General features: G+C 37.5%; 1 protein-coding gene across 1 annotated transcript in view; it reads right to left on the bottom strand.

Annotated features, from left to right (window-relative positions):
* The window catches only part of AP1S2 (adaptor related protein complex 1 subunit sigma 2), a 30,159-nt gene extending 7,017 nt beyond the window's left edge, over window positions 1-23,142 (bottom strand). The window contains exons 1-3 of the mRNA XM_009639959.2: window positions 22,943-23,142; window positions 15,376-15,484; window positions 14,303-14,440 (exon numbers count right to left, since the gene is read on the bottom strand). Coding sequence (XP_009638254.1) covers window positions 14,303-14,440; window positions 15,376-15,484; window positions 22,943-23,121 — 426 coding nt within the window. The 5' untranslated portion in view covers window positions 23,122-23,142. The remainder of the gene's footprint in view (window positions 1-14,302; window positions 14,441-15,375; window positions 15,485-22,942) is intronic.
* Window positions 23,143-23,466: the final 324 nt, after the last annotated feature.

Genomic DNA, 23,466 nt, shown 5'->3' with positions numbered 1-23,466 from the left:
GTTATTTTGCTCCTGGCAGCTTTTTAGCTTACCGAACATATAAAAACCACCTGCAACTAGACTAGCAATAAACTGACACTGTAGAGGGGAATCTAAAAGATTAAATGGAAGACAAGAGTAACTGAGACATGAAACAGTAACACAGCAACATTGCGAGATGGAAAACACTGCAGTTTCAGTGAGACCTCTGTACCCCACCGAGGATACCCGAGACCATCACGCACAGAGGGTCTGCACCGCAGGCAGCCTGACAAACAACAGAACAGAAAATGAAGTTTTGACAAATTATTTGCCATCACAGAACTACAGTATCTCACAAGCTCCAGCTACGATCTGTTAATTTTTTTGCCGTGTTCCCTGCCACACTCTCTCCAGAACAGTTAGCCTGCTGGTCCGAATACCAGCAACGACAATCTGGGGAACAGACAGATGTCAACTCCTACGGTTGGTATCTAGACTACCTTGCCTTCCTTCTGTGGGACTCTGCAGACCTCAGACCACGTCTGAGCCTGAGAAGCATGTCCTTCAGATCGCTAGCTATCTGGATCTAATGAGTTTATAAATGAGTTCATCTAGCAGCAAGGGAAGAGGCAATGGTATCCTTACAGCACAATGCAATGGCAAACATGAAATACTACCTCTGAAAAATCATCGCTTATTTAAAAATCTAGATGCAAATTGTTTATCTGAATTTAACAGATAGGTCTTAACTGCTTTAGGAAAACTAGGATCTAACAGCTCTACAATACAAGCTGCACACTGCAATTCCTCGATGTTTTAAAGTTACTAGAATCCATCTTTTTCAAACTGACATCTGTGTTTACAACTCATTTTAAAAAGCTAATAATACTCTCCGAAGTTGTCAGCCTGAGTCATTAGGGATTTTTAAATTAGAAAAATGGTAGAGTTTATTTGAATCAACAGAACTATTTAGCTAGCCCAACCCAACTGACATTTTTCTCAGCCAACTTTGTCAGGACCCAACCTAATTAAAAATCATGATCAAACTAAAATTAGTAGGGACTTCATTTAATCGAGTCCCCCAAACAGCATACCTGTAACATTGCTGAGAGATGGTTAATCTGTTAAAGGCATCCAGTGAGGGAAATCTTCAAATGCCCCTCAGGCAATCTACTTAAATGCTTCATTATCATCACCACTGGAAAATTTGCCTAACATCTGAAATTATTTTCTTGCTGCAATTTAAGCTATTTTATGCCTGTAGTGGACAAGAAAACAGTCTATTTCCTCAGGCAAGAAAGAGGCAAGAAATTATTTATGCCTAGACCAAACTGACTAAAGTTCAGTTTTTGCAGTGCTGCCATTTTACTGACATCGCACAGCAGTGACATAGACTTCATGAATACTTGGCACACCTTTTTCAGCGCAAGTTTGCTTAGGTTTTTGTTTAAACTCCTTTCCCATCAAAACCAGCACAAAGCCTATACAGGCAAGCCATATTAAACTGCAGGCAAAAATTACAACTGCTACCTTTTGACAAAGGCTTGGCTTTTTTCCCCCCCAGCATCTAAACAAACCCCCCAAGCTAGACTAGACAAGGTACAGGACCAGAGTACACAGCAGTTTGGGAATAATTCTACAGAAACAGGCTATATGGAGATAAGATTGAGGAGGGATAAGCATGTCTGTTTAGAAACATGAAGTTCTTACAGCATCAAGAGATTAACATTTTAACAAGCACTTCTTTAGCAACGCTTCAGAAGCAATTACTTTTACAGTCTACTTCTGAATCTTTATTAGGAAATACTTCTAATGAAAGGCTACTTTAGGAAATTGCTTCTGTGCACTTGCCTTTTCAGGGATTTCAAAATAGTAGACTGTTTCCCAATCTTTGGTTAGTTACCCATTCAGAAACTCCAATTACATAGTTACTGGGAAAATTCTATTTCACTTTCAAAAGCAAGCAAAGTGTTTTCTCAGAGAACCTAGAAACACCCATGAGGTCTTGAGCACATTCAAAGACAAATACTATGATGCTGTTCAAAGCCAAAGAACAGTATCCTACATCAATGCCAACTCCAAGTCAAGATCTTGTCTGCAGCTTCCTATACAGAGAGGGCAAAAAAAGAAATCTTCAAGATTGGTGCAAATTAGTCAACACAATACTCAACCAGAGTCTGAAACAGCAACAGTAGTTGTGCAAGTGTTATTCAGCAAAACGTCCTAGTAGATGCACACACTTTCTCTCTAAAACATCACCTGAACAGACCACAGCAGAGGGATATGACATAAGATCAGCAGTGGCCTGCCTGCCTGACTCCCTCTGAAAAGCAGAAGTAAAAATATCAGTGGAAACTCCATGTACTGTAACTCGATAACAGTGTGTGCTCCCTGCTTCTTAGCTGCTATTCTGATCTGCTGGATCAGAGGTGATAATCGCTCCAGAGGCAGTGCTTTATACCTGCCAATCAGTTGCTACGCAGTGAGCTATGGAGAATTGACAGTCTCACCTTTAAGGGTAAGAATGGTTCTAAGCATCCGCTGGAGGCTCCACTTCCTCACCACAAAAATACAAATGCTTTAAAGCAAATACTACTGCTGAATACTTTGTACTATGAAGCTAGAGCCCAAATTACTACAAATCACTGAGTTCTCTATCAGATAATCCCACAGTGTCTGTACATTTGGCAGTCTGCCAAACAACACATGTAAGGATTTGTTAATGTTTTCTTCCATGTTCTCCCAGCACTGTAGCTACAGGTTTGGATTATTTTACTCCCCCTCTGCTTAAGGAACAATTTCTTAAACTGCGCAGCTGTACCTTTGAAGGGATGACCAGAATACACTGCTGTAACAAGCCATGTCACATCCAATATCATTCAGCTTCCATGGCAATGGCATTTAAGCATTCCCCTTCCTTCCTGTTCCTGCAGCACTTTGCCTTCCTATAGTTCTTTGGACAAATGTTTGCAGGGCCAAGTTGTAAACACAGAAAAGCAAAGCTGCTGACTACATGTTTTTAGAAATGAGCAATTTAAATTGCATCAGTTTAAATGGATCTGAAATCGAGTTCTAGAATGGTCATATAAATAGTTTCTCTGGCACAAAGGAAAGAGAGGGGAAAGAACAACTGAAAACTCTAAGTCAATACTACTGCTGAAGCTTCTTGCCACACTCCTAGGACTCGGGCTAACAGCAGGGGTGCAGCACAAGACAGGCAAATTAGAACTTACCTAACTATGCTAGCTGACGTGGGGGTTCACAGCAGACATCGAGTCAAGACAAGATACATGGAGAATACTGGCTTTTTAACACACTGGGATTTTTTAAAAATAAAACGTAATTTTAGTTACACTTAGCTTTAGCGAAAATCCTGGCTGCCGCCAAAAGCAGCTGCCTTTTACTTCCCTTTTCAATGTCACTGCTTTCCTTCTCTTGGCACTTCCCTCATGTTCCCCTGCATATTCTCCAATTTTAGCTAACAAGCTAGGAACCACATAATCACAGGGCGAGTGGATCAACACAAGTGCCACCACAAAGGCAGCAGCAGCAGGAACGGATCTGGCCTTCTCAGCAAGAGTCAGCATGGTTTTAGGTGATGAGGAAACTGCACTGACTCAAGACCATGACTTTACCACCTGTAAACCATTCTTGAAAGCCTAAGTTCTATTCAGTAGAACTTGAGTGCACAATAAAAAGATTTCACCCTGTATAGCTGTATACCACTTAGGTTTTTCAACATTATACCAGGTTTACCTTAAACTTAACTAAATTCTGTATGGAATAGGCTACTTCTGAGTATGTGGCTTAATACACTTCCCATACGGCACATGTAGAACTCAACACCCTAGTTTACAAGCAAATGTCTCCAAAACAGACCTCAAAAAACCAAATTTGACTCATTTAGTGCTTGCTGAGAGAGTAACAGATTAAACAATTTCAAGCCGTGTAACCTATTAATTAAATATCAGGTTAATCCAAGCACAGAAGCTCTACGAGTCGAACTCCTCCCCTTGCCCAAAGGCAACCTCCTTTACCTCAGGAGATCTTCCTTTACCACAGATGATCTTCATTCCTATACATAAACTGCAATTCCTTCCTGCAGGCAAACTATCCCCAACTCTTATTATGTGCAACCACCTACCTGTCCCTCTCCACTCACCCTGCAGATGCCATCCCCATTTCTCCATATTCTGTGGAGTCATGACAACTGCGTAAATTAAGCTCTGTACACAGCGACTGTTCCCTCACTCCTTCCAGGGAACAGTACAGGCCAGGAAGAAGCATCCCATGGGCATCTGATAATGCCACTGTGTTTAAATTAATGGGGGCAAAACACATTTCTTCAACTACAACTGTGCTCATACATAGAATTCATCAGGAACATGCTGTAGACAAGTAAGTTGGAGTCGCACAGAATTCTCTAAGCCTGAGCTTGCATGTTCCAGAATGGGTCTTTGTAGCCATCTAAGATAACAAAAGAGATTAAGATCCTAAAAGCTCTACGCTTAGCCTAGGTCCCAAACAATATAAATACTTTTAAAAGTTTTAATCATAAGGAAACTTTCACAGTTGCAATATGTCCCAAACAATATAAATACTTTTAAAAGTTTTAGTCATAAGGAAACTTTTACAGTTGCAATATTAATAATAACCTCACCATAAGAATCACACTCTTCATACATGAACTTGTTATCACAAAGATGAGAGAAAAAGCAATAAACATGAGGAAAAAATGGGGGGGGGAGGGGGAAATCAAGCTTGAGCATTTAGGTTTTCTTATATTTGTTTCAGAATACGTCCAAGCTCATGTAAGAAATTCTATTTTGAACAAATGACTTGTTGGCTGCCCTAATTCTACAGATCTAATACACAAGCAGGTTATTAGCTACTCCCCACTCCCTAACACAACAGCTATATTATATACTAGGTAACTTAAATGGTAAAAATACCCATATACCAACAGCGTATTTGATTTTGAACATGTTACAAAATATTTTTGCCTACTAATTTTCTTGTCTGGAAACTAAATCATGGTATTTATAAAGCTGCATATGAAATTAGATCTATTACTGCAGTTCCACATTACAAAAGCCAATTTGTTTACTCAACTACTTGTTTATCATGATATCAAATAAGCAGCAGACTAATTAAGTTTTCTCCAGCAAATAATTTTCATGTGTGTTTTAAGCTTGCCTTATGTAAAATAAAATCTTACCTTTATTAGTAGGACTGCCACAATGTATTCCACTTATGCTTTGGACAAAAATATGTTGCAATGCACTAAATATGCAAATAAGCTTTGTTCTGTCATGCAGCATCCGGCACTTGATATACAGTCAATTGCAGCAGCACCCAGTCTTTTTAGGGCCCATTTTCTTTGCACAGCAGATGTAAACAGCTCATTTTCCAGTAAATACACATTTACACGAGTTGATTGTAAGTAAATAAAGCCAAACATCTGTTTAGTTATTAGTTTTGGTATCCATTTCTCTAACTTGCATTATCCCACTTAATTATCAACACCGAAAAAAGCTAGTAGAAGTCAGACACTTCTAGTCAGTTGATGCGGTTAGTACAAAACAGGAAAATAAAAGGGAACACTCAAAGCACTCTTCAAAGACCATCATGCAAGTGTTGCAGAAAGTTAAGCCCATCACCCAGTTTTCTGTTTACCCTTGCAAGGACTTAATTACACGTGCAGCAGTATTCGCATAGCACCCATATAATCCATGCCACCAAAATGGTAAACTTGGTAGTTACCAATCATTTAGATGGGGGTCAAAAGGGCTAATGCCTTAGATTGCTCTTAATCATAAGATATCCTCAGACAAACCTCCCCAGTCTTCATTCTGGCTCTACAAACACAAAATCAAGCAGCAGTGAAAACATAATACCAACTACTTAATTAAAAAAACAAAACCAAACAAAAATCCCCAACACCCACCCAATTATTTACAGCTTATTTCCATTTAAAACAAAAGTTAGAAAATATTCTAAACTATATACAAAAGTAAATTCAATTATTTCACTCAAATGTGTTTCAGATATTATCATTCTTTAAGTTAATACAATTTTATTAGGTCCTACTAAAAGCCTACAGTTAAGAAAGCAAACAGAAATGCATCAGTAAAACACATCTGTTCAAAGACTCCAAGCAGATGCATTAAAAAAAAAAACCCTCTTAAGTTTATTCTTCAATTCTTAACAAGATAAAGGATATTAGTACCTTAAAAGAATAAGTTCTAGAGAGTTGTTTAGAAAGCTTCACCTGTGCTTGAAGGAATATTAATTCAAAGATATTTTTAAAGAGAACTGAAGACCAGTTGTTCATTATAACAGATTGAGGGTGTAACAGAATAGGATGCTACCAAATTTACATATATTTAATTCAGTTTCACACAGTATTATTACTAACCTTGATACTGAAGTCAGATTTGTTCCATGAAGGGAAATAAAGCGTTTCATTCAACTTACTTACCTACCTAGCATCCCTGAAGTAATTTAAACAATTTAATTCAAGAGCTATGTAATCATATTTACTATTAAGTCATCATTGTTACTTGCTGAGCCGCATGTGATAAGCCAGTCATTTTCGTATAGTAATGCTTGGTGCAAAAAGTTGAACATTTTCACTTTAATCCATCTGTTAGTCAAACATACTTAGTTTTCTCAAAGAATCGTGAACAGTAGGTCTTCTCAAACTTTTTTGCCTTTTTAAAATCAAATTTTCAGCATAAGATTTAAAATATATACACTTTTAATGCATCTCGATATCTACCACCAGAACTACTACTGTTGCTAGACACCTTAGCAACAAAAAACCATAGCCCCTCCCTTAAAAATAATAAATAAAAGCCCCAAAACACATAACAGCAATGTGCCTGACATCTGTACAACACACAGATAAGACCACAAAGAAATGAGAATCTAAAAGCCAAACACAATGGGATGCCTCCTGGGGGCATTCATATTCTTTTCACCTACTGTTCTGTGGCACTCTAAAACCATCTTCACGGGTAGAGAGAATTTTAGGAAAGGGTAGTAGCACTGCAACATGACACATCATCTCAGACAATTCTCAGACACCAGAGTAAAAATGGAATTTTTCTCTTCACTATCTCAAGGTTCAAACGTTAACATTGCTCTTTTCAGCATTCTGCCAGATTCAGGGAACATGTTCTATTAAAATGCAGATTAATGTGCTCATTCAGAAAGAGCATCTAATTTTGAAGATAAGATACTCCTTACTGTCAAGCAGTCTTCTGCAGTTGTTCATTGAATTTACTATGTTTATTGACCAAAAGCACGCGACTAAGCTTCTGAAAACAGCTATGGCATATGCAGCAGTGCTAGAATTTTCATCTTATCACCCTGACGCAGTGCTTCTACAGACAGCAACAGAAGAGTATCTCTGGAGAAAAATCTATCAGTTCAGTGTACAGATAATAAATACGCCCTTAATGGAATTATAATCTGTGAGGAGTTAGGTGTACTGTTAATATACCCTCAACAGTTCTACAAGAATTGCTTATATCAATGAAGATCAACTTCATCGGTAGTTTTGCAAAGTGGATGTTGCTGATCAGTATTGGAATTCACAGCAGAGAGGGCACTGAATAGTTATCAGCAAGGAATTCACTTACACTGATTTGTTTTAGTTATAATTAGAACTTCCTAACACTTTGTTTTGCAAAGCTGACTGAAAGCACCCTTAGTACTTATATGGAAGACTCCTTCCTCACAGCTTGTTGAGTCCTAAGAACTTCTGATCAGCTTTTTAATTTCTTTAATAGAATAAGATTACCTACACCTTACATGCATACACACTAAACCAAAACAGTCAGGAAAAAAGAATATTATGGAGACAGATTTACTAAAATGGTATTTTAAAGGTGTGAACGAAAGCTGCTCAGGTGAAAAGCAGACTGCTTTCTATCATTTTCAATTCATAATGCCAAGGACAGATTATGATTTGACAACATGTTTCTGGAAAGACAACTGGATTCCTAAAGCATTTAGGAATCACAGCCTGCAAACCTGTGATAAATCCTTAGCATCATGACACATCCAGAAAAGCAAGAAACTTTACAAAGAACATTAAGATACTGAACTGCGTTTTTCCAAAAAGAATCAAAAGACTTACATACAGACCAGTAAAATACTTAAGTTGCCAGAAAAAAAAAGCAGTCTGAGAATGGGAAGGGGGTGAAGTATGATACAATAACTTCCACTTGCCACTTTTTTAAGACAACATTTAAACCTGAAAAGGTTAATTTCCCCTGCCCCCATTCCTACTTGGGAGAAAAACAGAGTTGCAGGTTCTACTATTAATTTTCTGGACCAATTCCTATTGCTTTAATCAGAAGACTATGATTTGGTAAGTGGCTGCAGGAAAGCCTACTCCACAGTACAAGGAGGACAGTTCAAAAATACCTATTAAAAATATGGAAACACCTCTGATATCAAAGTTTACAGATGTGCCTGCTACTCTTAAATTTACAGCTAGCTGTCTGTAGAGGGTTGTTCCAAAGAGAAGTGATGATTCCCGATTACATGCATTCTTACAGTTCATTCCATCTAAAGTCCAGCTGAATTTATATTAGGTATTTATGAAGCTACAATGACTTCTTAGAAAACTGTTGGCAGGTTTTATCAGTGATTTCATAAACTCAGTGGTCTATAGTACAGTCAATGACAAGCAAGATAGCCATAAACACACACACACATATATATGAAGTCAGAAATGCAGTTCTGTAAAGATGTAAAGTCACTTTTTACTTGAACAGAACACTACAAAGAGCACAGTAATTACCACAAAACATACACAAAGAGTAGGTGATAGCGTGACAAGGCTTAGACCACGTCAAGTGACATGTTTGGAAATACCATGCTTGCACAGTTCCACACAATCAAACATTTCATAACTTTAGTATCTCCTTGCTCTCCATCCTGCGAATACTGAATTTAAGAAGCAGTGTAGTTTTTATGATCACAAGAACAACCCATATCATAACTGAACAACATATAAACAAATTTACCTAAGACAAGGTGCAAATAAATTCTTCCAAAGTGAAGCATATTTTATATACAATGATATAGAGCATCACTGTAGCCAAGCATGAATACAAGGCCTACTTCATTCAAAAAATAATAACCATCTGTTCAATTGATGTGGGAAAATGAACACAAAAGCAACCGACCTCCTCACCTAGGCTCAATATCCTGTATCTTGTTTTTGAGTAGTATGTTTTATGACAAACTATGCCGGTCTTTAAGAACGAGCAACTCAACTTTTTATTCCAAAGACTGGGGGGGAGCCTACCTCTCACACTTGAAGTACCTTACAAAAAGCCATTTCCACAAGCGTGCATTTCCTTACCTACTACTTAAAAACACCTACATTTGGAACAGCATAATTAAGAGAACCAGCAATACCTCAGAAAGAAAGTAATTATGTTGAATGCACATTCCCAAACTGGACTTACTTATTCTGCTTATCTATAGACTTTAGCTATCCCATAAAACCAGAAATAGTTTCATTCCAGGTTCTTAAATAATGTCTAGAGCCAATATCATGAACAAGCTCACTTTATTTTTGATCAATGTATCAGAGTCAATACCTTCAATATAAATGGACAAGGCATAGACTTCATACTTAAACCAAAAGATCGAACAATCTAACTGCATTATAACCTCTTACCTGCCACATATCCAACATCCTTCAGGGACTGAAGTCTGAAATGCATTTTACAGAAGTGTCAGCTACCAAAACACTACCACAACTCACTGAATCTTCTACAAGTTGGGAGGGAATCCAAATCCACAAAGATAGTAGCCATTTCCTAATCCGTAAATAATGAACTAACAACATACCCCTTTCTCATTCATGGTAACTTCTCATAGCTCCCCATGCATATCTTCTAAAAATGTAATTACAGATCATTATCTGTGCCTAAAATCAAGCACATACATGTCTCAAGAACTGCAGTCTTAAACTGACCAACCAAGCTGGCTACCTGAAACCAAGCCAGAAGTTACACATGAAGAACCGATGGCAATCAAGGCAGTCAGATCTCCATTACGATGAAGATTTCATTATTCATTCTTGTTTCACATTGAAAGGAATACAGGTATAGCCAAGGCAAATAATGTCACCGCCAAATTAGTAAGGCAGTCTGTTTCGGTAGTCTATATTTAAGAGCTAACATTAAGTGAAGACTGAATTAATTACATTAATTATAGGAAGTTTCTCGGGAGACTAGTAAGAAACAGGTGCTTACAAAGGCTGTTTCCCAAATCAGACAAAACCCCTTACAGTCCCACCCACCCGAGGCTTAAGTATCAGGAATTTTCTTTTGTCATTGCTAATGCTTACATTCCTTTATTTTGTCATATCTCAAGGACAAACTAATACCATCTCTCCACTATTATGCATACCTTCAAACCTACAGTTTCCGGTTAGCACACTCCATCTCCAAGAAGAAAATTTTCATGACATATGCAGGAAATTCTCCAAATTTTCATTCCCAGAGATGCTCATTCTATAACTAAAAGCTCAAATTTACATAGCAACCCTAAGCATATAGCACAAGTCAGCTGACACTAACAACTTCAGTACCCTTCAGGATATAGGATGAGGTAAGGGCTTGAAATCACAAAGGAAATAAGGTTAATGGATAGCTTATCTATTATTCTTCATGTGGAAGGACTAGTAAATGCTACCTGAAGCCAAACTGCAAGAGCCTAAGAAAAAACATTCACATAGCTTTTAGATTTTTGATCATTACTAAAAAGGTGATGGAAAACAAGTGTGACTTGTTAATAGATCCACTGGCCTTTTTACTAAGGTATCTCTTAAAAAAAATATGTATTTTTATCTATTTTAGATGTGCTGTAATCAACTACTAAAATATTACATACACAGCCTACAAAAAGCCAGTGGTGGACAAAATGGGGATAGTTTCCAAAGTACTTCTGTAAAATTACATAGAACGAATAACAAAGAATTTTCACTCAAAGCCAGTGTTTAGGAACTTTCTTCTTCTTCAAATGAAGATGAGCAAGTCTGTATAGATTTGCTTTTAAATATATACATAACTGCCTGGTTTAGATATTAGAATTATTAACTCCTTGATTTTAGTGTTTTAGCACAGTAAATGACCATGAACTTCTAAGCAATATACTGAATTACTTTTACTGTCAAATAAGAATACAATTAGATTCTTAAGCAAAAAAAAAAAAAAAAAAATCAGATCATCTCTTTTGCATAGACCACATTTTGTTGCTAGTTTCATGCATTAAAAAAATTAAGTATCATGAAATCATGCACAGGATTATCTTTTAGCTGTTCCACGCAACACATGTATACAACTCATGCAACAACACACTACATCTGCTAATTTTCTTTTCTCAGTGTAGTTGAGTCGTTCACACAAGCAAAAATACACCTTTTCAGAAATGCATGCCTTCATAATCACTAGTTAAGTATTTAAAATCTCTATAACAAACAAGATCTAAAATTATCAAACAAGACACATGACAGCATTCTTTTGAACAGCAGTATTTCTAGCAATAGATTTACAAGGAAGCATGGAAGCACTAGAATAATTAGGTTTTACTACGATTCATATGGGTAACATAGCCAGTACTGACAACTGACTATTGGCAAGTTAACAGGTATACGGGGGGGTAGGGAATGAATACTTGAACTAAGCACATTATTGAAAAGCTAACAAGATAGTGAAGGTTCCAAAGGCTTAAAAAGTTAGTATGTTTCAGTCACAGGAACTCTAGCAATTAGTAAGTGGACTGCACAGCACCAAAACCTTAATGACCAACTAAAGCAGGTGCTCAGAAACAGAAGTACGTCCTGGAAAACTGCCATAGAAAACACAAGTAGGTAAGGCTGTTAAGAACTAATTCACTATTCAGCAATTTATGCCTCTGCATATTTTCTTTTAACATCACACAAATAGTCACTTAATGTATTTGTACTGATTTTGCTTTGCATAAGTATTCTGTACAGCTTTTAATCTTTAAGGTGCTTCATACATTAATGTATGTAGTGTTACTAATTAATAGTGTTGTGTATTCCACATTGATTAATAATTTTTAAATGAGGCAATATGAGTATTCAGGGCCAAATAAAAGTCCTTTTGTTGCACCTTATTAGAATCTGACATGGTCAAAACCAAACACACAACAACACTGCTAGAAGTGCTTTGCATGTGGAATCAAACCACATTTAATTCCAGCACCTTTGAAGTGTTCTGGGAAGCAGAAATTAACTGAAAGTACCAAAAAGTCTCCAGTCGTGACAAACTATTATTTTAACAACCCTCTTCATCAAACTCAGCACGTACATAGCAGCAGTTGATACAAAATCAAGCCTCTGCAGAAAGAGTCCAACTTTACTGGAAGCTCAATTTCAGTATGAACTCAGACTTTTACGGGTTTATAAACTAAACACCAGGTATACAGAGTAGTTTTATACTTATCAGCAGTCAATATAACTAACAAAAATCAAACATAAGACTACAGTGTTGCCGTGATAAACTGTTACATTCCAATTTCATCAGAAAAGATTTAATAAACCTTGACAGAACAGAAAATCTCAGAGATGGGGAAAGGAAGAATAATCAGAGTAAAGCTATTAGGACAAAGGGAATGTCTGCCATTGAAAAAGTGATACTCTATTTTGCGTAAAATTTTTAACTTGAAAGTGTAAAAAGAGAATGCTAATTGTTTGGATAGAAAATCAGTAATTAATTCCTACAGGTAGAATGCATTTTTGCTTTAGAAGAGCCCTAAGAAAGTAGTGAAAATAAAAACCAGTGAGAATTAGGAAAGATATAGTAATTCTATTTTATGTATAATTAACGGTGCGTTTGCAGGAGACAGACTGGAATAGATAACTAATCTGTTATATCTGTTTTTATATAAAGAAGAGTAAGAGATTTTAAGAGAACAAACAGATTATTCCCCCCCCCCTTTGTAAACTGCAACAGGACTTATGGTTAAAATAATTCCTTCTAAGAATAAAGAAGGGCTCAACAAAAACTGCATCAGAACACATGCAGTAAATAAGTGCATGTATTTCCTTCCTAGAAAAATAGGGTAGCAAATCTGTGTGTAATGTCTGACCTTGTGCATGACACTTAACTAGCTGTTGACAGACAAGAACTTTAATGTGCTGTGGATTTGCCTGTACTCTGAAAGGATTACTAACACAACTGCGAGGGTAAAAAACATTGTATTTCCCCATCCTATAAATACCATGTTCAACCAAAAAAAAAAAAAAAAAAAAGAGAGAAAAAGAGTACCAAGTGGAACACAGAATACTTATATGAGAATTAAGCAAATAACTCACAGGATGAAATGACAAAGTGAAGGTTTCACATGAGGGGAAAAAAAAAAAGAGAGCTTACATTTAGATAGAATCTTACCAGTAAACCTCAGTACCTTTAAAAAAAATTAAAGTTTATCATCATTGTTAAACCCTGTGTTCCACTGACTTGCATACAAGACTGACGATTCCCCCAGCACACCAGAATTTTGTGACTTCCATTCAGACATTCAAGGACATAAACACTGACCTCAAGACTACAGAAACTCAGTAAAACACCACCAACCCAATCCCAGAAAAAGCACAGGAGAGAGAAACATGGGGAAATGATACTAAGTCTTTCTATACCATTGAACCGCTTCCTCTCAAATGTTTCCCAAAGAATAATGGTAAAGATGCAATCTGTCTTCAAAGTTAGTAATGAACAACAAAAACATTCAAAGTGAAAACACAAATGGTCTTATACTTCATTTTGTTTGTTTCTATGACACTACTATTACTGCTTTGTCAATTTGAAAGACAGAAATGTTCCAGAGTAAGCAACCTATAACAGAAAGGCAGGTCTTTAGAATAAGAACTATACCTGAATGAGTCTCAAAGAAGAGAGTCTAGCTTCTGGATTTCAGCAATGAAACAGTAAAGAAGTGAACATGCATCAGGTATGACAAAAAACTAATGGTTGATTAATAAAAAGAAGAAATGAAAGCCACATGAAAAAAACTAAGTCAAAGCAGCATGAACTATAATTATCGAGGTATACACATAAAAAAGCCACTTGCATTTCTAGCAAAACACAAAATCACAGTAGGTTACAATATACACATGCCAAACAAAATTAAAAGAGCAGGTAACATCACATTGCAGAATTAGGACAACTAGAAACTAAATATTAAACATGCTAAAAAGCACCATCTACAAGCTTAGAGAAACAAGCTTTTTCGAGTCACAGCCTACCATGCTGACACTTCGGCCAAAGAAGTTGAATTTGCTTACCTCCTGTAAAAGATCTGCCTGTTCAATGGCTTTGAGAACATTTTTCTTGGAAGTCTCCTGAACTTCCCCTCCTAAAAGGAACTCATCCAGAATGAAATAGGCTTTTTCAAAATTGAAGATGATATCAAGTTCACACACCTAAAAAGAACATCAAGCATTATTGCAAAGTGGGAGGATACTATCTATTTGAGGTGTATCGTCTCACGAAACTTATTCACAGCTTTACCAAACCAAGACGTTAGGCTCAGACTATAACCTTTTAAGAAATAGGGCAACAAAAAAAGGTCACTCCTTTGAGAAAAAAAAAATTTAAAAATCTTTTTTTGCTCAAGTTAAAAACAGTTCAGGCAACCTCTTTGAAAAATATTTTCATTGTTAAGAAGGGTTCAATTCACAACTGTCAGTATGATGTGGCTCTCCACGAGGGAAGAGAATAGCCCTATAAAACTTCTCTTCTTGCCTGCAGTATCCAAAGGCAGATCATGCAATCTTACAGAAAAATGTGAAAACACAAGAATATCAAAATTTCTTATTCATCCTGTGCATTTCCTAGCCAGAAGGACTAGGGAGGCAGAAGGATGAGCAGCAGTTTTTCTAAAAGTGCTAATATACATTGTAGTTGTTTGTGTTTGCTATCTGGGTAAGCAGATGTCCGTCTTTTTCTTCCTTACCACTCCTGCTAACTCACAGCCAACTGCCTCCTTTGGAAGCAGATGTAAGAAGTGCTCACACACTAGAGCAGCGCCAGGGAGAAAGCAAGCTGGGTGCCTGGACAGAAAGCTAAGGATAAGATTTTTAGCTGACCTCAAGTGAGACTACTACAAAATGAAATAAATACAGGCAGTTAACACCAGATTAGTAACAGTTGTTCTCCCAAATTAATAATTTAATTTTGTATTTTAACAGTTATATAGGCAACCACCAGTTTAGTCTGGCCAAGCAAGCAACATAAAATATGTCAGATGCACCTTTTCAAGAGCTAGTTGATTACATTTAAAAGTGCTGTGGGCATAAAACAAACATACATAAGAGAATGTGCATCTATAAAAATTAAAAAGAAATTACTAACTCACACTGCCAAAGTACTTGTCAAGAAGTTCTACATAGCGATGAATTATTTCCAGAGTTATTAGTTCATTGTCCTGATCTTCAATAGCACAGCAGAAGTAGAGGCTTGCATATCTGTAATAACAAAATATTCCTGATGTTAGCATTAGAACATGAGCAAAATTAATGCACTTGAGACATATTATGTTCTCAGTAGTCCTTCATACTCAAGTTTAGCATACCATTACTCTAAATCAACAGCCATGCAAATTCTACCAAAGAATGGCTGAAAGACCAGACATACGCATGTACAAAAGGGATCTGCCCTGCCTCTTGAGCCAAGCAAGACTTCAGTCTTTACCATCCTTTAGCTGACAGAATTAAATAAGCCTATGAGGTAGCTGGAAAAGGAAATATATTTGATTTTTTGGCCTCCTGGCAGAGTTCTGAGGCAAGATATTTTCTGTACTATCTGTATCATCCAAACACAGGTATACTAATCAACAGATTCAATCTTCATTTTTATCAGCTATAGAAGATGCCTTGGGAAAGATAAATTGAATTAACAATTAGGATTTGGTCTTTACAGAGAATTTAACAAATGCCCAAACAACTCCAAAACTAACACTAACATCATATACCCCAATTGCTACTAAGTCAACAACTCAATCACTACCAGCTGTCCTGGTATCAGACTAATGAAAGGCCATCAGCTAGTTTCTAGCAATCCACTGCCACCCTGGAAGACAGGGAATTCTTTACTTCAGATAGCATCTCGAGTTCCACTTTAACAAAAAGACCATCCAGTTCTACTGTGCTCTACCATACGCTTTTTCAAGTCACATTTAAAAAAGCTGACACAAAACCAGAACAGGAATGAAAGCTGAAAAACCCATTTAGTCTTCTCTGAAGTGCCAACACCATATGCCATACAGACACACATGGCACAAATGAGATTTCAAGTAACACCTGTTGTAACTGATAATTTACATGAACCAGAAACAGCTTTTGTTTGCCCATTTAGAGAGGACAACTGGCCACATCAAGCACCCTTTGAGCAGCCAGCCCTACTGAAACAGAAGTCACTCAGATGTGAACACCAAGTTCAAGACGCATATTTGTTTCCCATACACAGAAATGCATACACCTTTTAAAGGTTACACAGAGTTCCAGCTGATAAAATATGTAAGCCTGCAAAGAAACTGTCACAGGTTTTGGCTAGAAGTCCTGCAAAAAAAAGTTGTATTTTGTACTATGATCAAATTTGTCTCCCAGTCACTCACCTAGCATCATCTATGACCTGAAAGTCTCCCCACTTTGCTCTAGCAGACTCAAATTGCTACGGCTTCATCATGAAAAACTAATCGAAAGTTTTAAACTATTACAAGAAAATTACTGCCTACTACTTCTTTCCATCCAACCACAAAACATGATGGAGAAGAGAGGAAGACATCTCCACTGAAGCACTTAACACTTTAATTCCCTTGCTCTTTCATCTCTTCACCATGGTGACTTGTCAGCTCATCAGAAGTCCTATCTGAGCACAGCTCTCTTGATTTTACACTGTTGTGTTTGTGCCTCACTAATTTTTCAAAGACATTTACAGTCATTGTAGTAGCTTGCAAGATTCAATCTGTATAAGGCATCTTTTAGACAGAGCTATTTTGAAAAGTATTGGAAAGCGATACTGCAAAGAAAAAGCAAGTTTTCAAACCTACTGAGGAATTTATAAGTCAAACTCCACGCTATTGTATTTCACTGTGGGGGAAAAAAGAGCTTTGGCACATTAGCTGACATTTAGGCTAATTACCAGTGCTCAGGCCAAATCCATCTAAACACAGCTTTCTTCATATTCAGATGAGCAGCACTGATTATGATGAAGTGCAGTTAAACTGTTCCCTTACAGTGCTTAAACACAAGTTGAATCACATATCAGCAGACCTTATCAAATAAAGTTTTACTTAGTATTTGAAATTTATCTACATGGGACAGTCCTTTTGTGCTTCCCTATTACTCCTCTTTTGATGCACAGAACTATTTTATGCAAATACCCACCAAAAAAAGGTGGGGGCAGGAGGATGGAGGGAGGGAGACCACCTAACATAATATACTTCCCCAAAAAGTGGTCTGCTCTCAGTGCCCTCATTTAAAAGAAAACATAACATACCTTTGAAAGACTTCATTTGGCAGCTAGTGAGTACACATTCAAGCTCTGCCAACTGCAGTTCCGGAGAAAGAATACTGAGAAACAAAAACTACTCTGTGAGCATCTTAACACAAAATGGAGGCCTGGATAGCTATCATATGCAAAGAATACTTTTCAAAGTATTTTTTAAGTAGCAACCGTGAATAAAGGATCACTACTCAACAAAACAAAACGAATGCAGATTCACTAAGCCTAGATGGCAAACAGTAGAAGAGTATAAACAAGTCAGCCATCATTGCAGAGCCCTATACAAAGGTATACCTTTCTTTAGACCCAAATTCTCAAAGGCAATAGTTTACTGTAATTTTTTTTGCTCTGCAGGGCAGGGCTTCAGAAAAAGCATCCACATATAACCTACAGCAGATAAACTAGAGGGTTTGCCAAGTGTAGAAGCTTATATGGAGAGTGTCCATACAAAGATGAGTAGATTACTGCGCTCTGGCTGAAAAAGATTTCTGCTCTGCAGAAGCATTGTTTTTTTCCTAATGAGCGTGACAGAAAGCTGTCTTTCATAGGCACCCAAGGAAAAGGCAAATCCTGATAGTCAGGTTCGCCACATCACACAAAAGCAAATGTAGCACAGTCTGTAAGAAACATTCTGCCCTTTCTATTCCCATTGCAATCATGTGCACATGTGTGTGTCTCAGCAGGTTATTACTAGCAGAATCTTCAGACCCAACTCAGCTGCTTATACTTCTTTAGGGAAATATTTTATGATAAATATCCTCCACTTGTCAGAAAGGGGACCAAAACCAGAGAGATCAAAAACAGTTCCAAAAAATCACCTCAAAATGTAATATGCAATAAAAGAACAAAAAGGAAACACAGGAGGTATATAAACACTTACACAAATTCCACCTTCAGATAGATGACCTTAGGGATTTTTTGTGATAGGAAACAAGTTCATGAACCTCCCCCTCCATAGCTGCAATAGTTCAGTAGTGGGAAGCCTCACAACTGGCAGGCAATGCTTCAGCAGAGTTCTCCACTACTGCTCTGCTTACAACCAGGTTCAGTAACGCTGCTGGGAGATCAGGTCACTGCAGGCAGAGCATAACTTGCAAATCCTACCAGTTCAATGGTCTTCTCCTACTAGATGAGAGGACACCTGCTTGAAATCATCCCTGGAAGTCTGTCACCAGGTAAGGCTGCAAGCAAGTCGTAAGTCTGTCAGCATTTAAGTCACTTTGCATGTAGATCCTAACTGCAGAAATTTAAAGCTTACAGAGTTTGTCAGGAGCAGAGCTGGACTGCAAAAGACAACTAAGCTGCCTTTAAGAGACAGACAGGTGCTTAAGGCAGCCCAAGAATCTGTGGTTTGGTGATAGCTGACCCAGTGACAACTGGGACCACTAAAAAGTTGTGCTTGGCAAAAGATTTTTTTCTCCTCCAAAAAAACCTCACACATTTCCCTTGAATAAAACAAGAAGTTCTGAGACTCTAGGACAGGCAGATTGGTCACTGTTCAGTCAAGGATACAGAAATCAACAACACCACCACTACTGAAGTTAAGCATTTCTTTTACAGTTTCTCATTTCAGCAAGGCTATACCCCCCAGTAGCTTTAGAAATTAACAAAAGCTTGGTACTGGTAATCCTCTAAGAAAAAGCTGCTGCTTCTTGGTGCTGAGGCCCTCTTAGTGCCACATGAACTAGAATCCCATACAAAGAGGTCCCAGTCAAGTTAAAACACTCAAACCAAAGTACCTAATTAACTCTGAACATCGCATTCAGTCAGTTTTACAGAGCCACAGTAACATTTTTAACACATGCAACTGGCAGCTAGGACATACATAAAGACCAGAATCACGCCAACTGCTGGGCACATAGCACTAGCCACATGACTGCAACTTAGGTTCACAACACTTTGAGCGAAGAGGCACCCTATTTGCAGAATGGGCTCTTCCGTTGTTTCTTTCCAAGGTGGAAGGGTAAAAATAAAATTTTAAAGTCTTAAACATAATCTGTGATTATGGTTATTTTATGTTAAAGTAAAAGACAATTGCCACAACATTAAAGGCAGCACAAGATATGACAGTTTTATAACTTTATACTGCAAATACAGTTCCAAACTGACACCTAAAAGCCACAATCCTTAATCAAATTACCAACCAATAATAACCAAGTCCCATGATCTCAGTTAACCAAATGCTAACAAAGTGAAATTTACATAAAAATCAGTTATTCTGCAATGTACTACACCATGAAAAAAATCTCATACTGACAAGCTGAAATAGTGAACAGCTAAGATCGTGAAAGAAAAAAATCACATCCTAAGCTCTTTTAGTAAAATTAGAAGTTTTAACATTTAACACATATCTCTGCCACAAGGGAAAAGCTGCATGAACATCTACCCTGTATGTTCCAATGCCACTACAGTCAGTTTTTAAAATGAAAAAACATGAAGAGCAATTGTTAACTGTGTTTACTAAGTTTCCAACCAGCTGTCTGCAGATAACTCCCTCTCTATTTTCACAAAGTGCAATTGTTGTTGGCTTCCCATACTTGAATTTCCTTGGGTTTTTTTTCCCCAGCAAGTCACTTCAAATCCCTGTTTGTCTCTTGGAATTAAAAGCTCACATCCTTTTTCAATCTTCTGGCATCTACCAGCCTGAAAAATTCTCTTCTAAACCAGCTACAGAATACATACATCCCAATTCATGAACCACACCAAAAGCAGAGCACCTTTCCATCTGTGTCCTGTAGCACTAATGAAAAGAAATTAAGGTGGCAATGACTGACCCTTTTGCAACCATTATCAATGCTACGTGTATGAAACCACTGAAAATAAAAGTTAGTCACACACATTCAGATGGATTTTAAAACACTGTTCTATTTACTTGAAGTTTCATTCAGAAAGCATCCTAATAAGGATGAAATGCTACAGAGCTAAGGAGGCTAATCAAAACAGTCCAGCTTTCTTGATAAATGTTAAGTATCAGAAGGCAGAAAAAGCTACTAGCTTGCCAATTTTGCATTTGAGTTCATTCTGTTCTTGCAAGAAGGTACATCAATGAGACCCTTGAGCATACTTCTAATAATGCCAACCATTCTTTGAGTTGCAATATCTAGGTCAATTCTCTTACATGTTGACGGTAAATACACTCTAAAACCGAGAATAGCACATCAATTTCTGCAATTTAAGATTCATAATAGCAATATGCACATCCAACATGTACAACAGCACTATGTGCATACTTTTATAGCTTATATTGAAAAACATTTGCACCAGGGAGTTCAGATCCTTCCCAGTAACAGATCACACAAGAACAGGTCTTAGTAGAGATGCTCAAGCACCTTTTGTCTGTGAGCAATTGTGAGGACCTTTTACAATTTCACAAACCACACAGAGTTCCTGCAGGTGTGTTTCTCTTTTAGCCACCCACCTTCCAGAAAGTATTAGACCTTGACTGTGACAGTTGTCTTCTCGGGATTATCTACTTTTGAGCTATAATAGATCTCCCTTTTCAAAGAGATCGTACTAGTTGGTATTCATCAACTTTAATTACAGAGTGATGACTGGAAAAAGTCCGTCCCACAAACGTAAAAGCTGTTAATGTTATCAGATACAGTAATTTAAACTATTACCTCTTACACCCAGTCCTTCTGGTGATGTTTTAGACTAACGAAACTTGCCAAAAAAGCAAAAGTAAAGCAAGATTCGAGACGTTCATTAGCTTGACACAAGCTAATCCTAAGCCGTATTTTATAGGCCAACTGTGCCAGAGTGGTTTGCAGTGAAATAAGCTACTGCAGTCAGCTGTGCACACCAGCAGTCTAGCAGATGGACTGCAGTCTACAACCAGCCCAAAATGGTCTAGATACATCTCCCAGCAAATTTCCTCATTCTCCTTGACCACAGGACCCCAGCACAGTACTGAGATGCAGGAACACCACAACTTTCAGCAATTCAAAGTCATACCCAAATTTCCACCAGTTCCCTAGACACAAAAGGACATGACAAGTAGTTGTTACCAGCAATAAACAGACAGGGATGGAAAGCAGCTGTGTGCAATCAACTCATCACCAGAACAACTACTGTTGTTGAAGACTGGGCTAGAAACGGAACAGACTGGCCCAGAAACGGAACAGACTGGCCCACTCATGCCTAGTTTTTCTGATCCAGTCCGATAAAAGCCCAACTGAAAGAACACTTGCAGGCGTTATTGCTAAGGGAGCACACAAAGCATTTTGAGCACGCTTGTCTACAGGTACGTACAAAAAGTTTTGTTAGGAAACTGAGAGGCAGCAGAAAAAACTGTATGTTTTCTTTAAGCACAGCCTTACACATCATTCCTCCTCCTTGCGTTAAAGGCACTACATGCATTAGGCTGGTAACATTCATGTGCATGATGCTACAAGCACCAATGTATAGATGAAAACAGGACTTAAAACATCTAAACCTGCTCGATTCTACCCATCTGGTACACTGGAAAAGAGTTGCAAACTCGCTATTTCAGCTCCAGTTCTCTCTGTCCTCCCTACAAACAGGATACAACGGTATTTATCATAGGGCACAAATTATTTACCATCTCAAAGAGAAAATAAGAATGCATAAACCTTCTGAAGTTTATAACTAACTAGGGAAGGGAGACAATTCAAGGTTTCATAGCACCAGCTTTAGCTGGAAGAGATGCAGCCTACCAAATCAGGATGAGGATTACTGTTATTTGTGGAGAAAATTATTTTCACACCTCTATGTTGTAATACATTCTAAAGATCAGCACAAAGCTAAAAAATGCTTGCCAAATACTCCTAGAAAAGTTAGGGAACAACTGAGAAATTAAGCTATCGTAAAGAAAATTATACAGGACTTCGACCAAAAGAAAGCTAGCCATGATTTCTTCAATTACGAGAAATACCTTTTTGTGTTCATAGCAAAAAAAAAAAAAAAAATTTAAAACCCAAACAAAAACAAACTAGGTACTCTGAAAGAATGATTTCCTTATTTCTACAAACCTTTAAAAGCAAGTTACATTTTCAGGTGATTTATAAAGTCACTGCCTGAAGCAAGTGTTTGTAAAATTCAGTTTTTCTTTTTCACCTATTAAGTCTTACAAGCTTCATATTTGTATGCATTTAGGTACTGCATGAATCTAAACAGAGAACTAAGAACCACCACTCCTTATGAAAGTAGAAGGAAACCTCATTTCTTTTCTTCAGCACATTTCTAAACGCATGAGTGATTTTCCACACATGAATGATTCCTACTTGGTTATCAAATTAGATTTGAGGGAAAAGTCAGTCTTCTCCATAACCAGCAGAGGGAAGGAAAAAAAAACCACACACAACAAAAAAAAGAAAAAAAATCAACCTTCATTATTTTCTTGCTACTTATTACTTTGTTTGTGATGTATGCCAATTACAAGGTTAGTGAGACAGAACAACCTTTTGTAGACAATCTTCAGGTCTCTCCATTCCAAGAAGCTGCACATTTTCGGTTTGCGGGCTAATACTGTTTGAACAAGTTCCCTTGTGATTTTCTTCTTTTCTTTGTCAGATAATGGGACATACCACTTCTGGAGTCTCAGTTTCCCCTGGCGACTAAAAAGCAACATAAACTGCATCTGTTGAATTAGAAGGAGGGAAAAAAAAGGATTAATCTCAGTCTCTTAGTTCTAAAAAGATTTCTGTGAGGAAAACCAAACAGGAAGCAAGATAGCCATCCAAAACCCTAACTACATTATGTATTTCTATTGCGGTGGCAGATGTTACACAAGATTTGGAAGTACCAGTAATACAAAGGATTCCACTGAACAAGGTCAGTCAAAGCAAAGATAGTAGAAAGGATACACAGGTTTCAGAAACGGGTGTCGGAACCACCAGGTAGCGAGTGAATACACCCAAATTTCAGACAAACCGTGTCCAGCACTGGTATGGTTGCATTTGCATTTCCTAGAGAAAACGACAAA

Source organism: Egretta garzetta, unplaced genomic scaffold (genome assembly GCF_000687185.1).
Source record: "Egretta garzetta isolate BGI_Z169 unplaced genomic scaffold, ASM68718v1 scaffold445, whole genome shotgun sequence".
Lineage (NCBI taxonomy): Eukaryota > Metazoa > Chordata > Aves > Pelecaniformes > Ardeidae > Egretta > Egretta garzetta.
The sequence above is the reverse complement of the archived record's forward strand: the minus strand, read 5'-3'. Positions and strand labels throughout refer to the sequence as shown.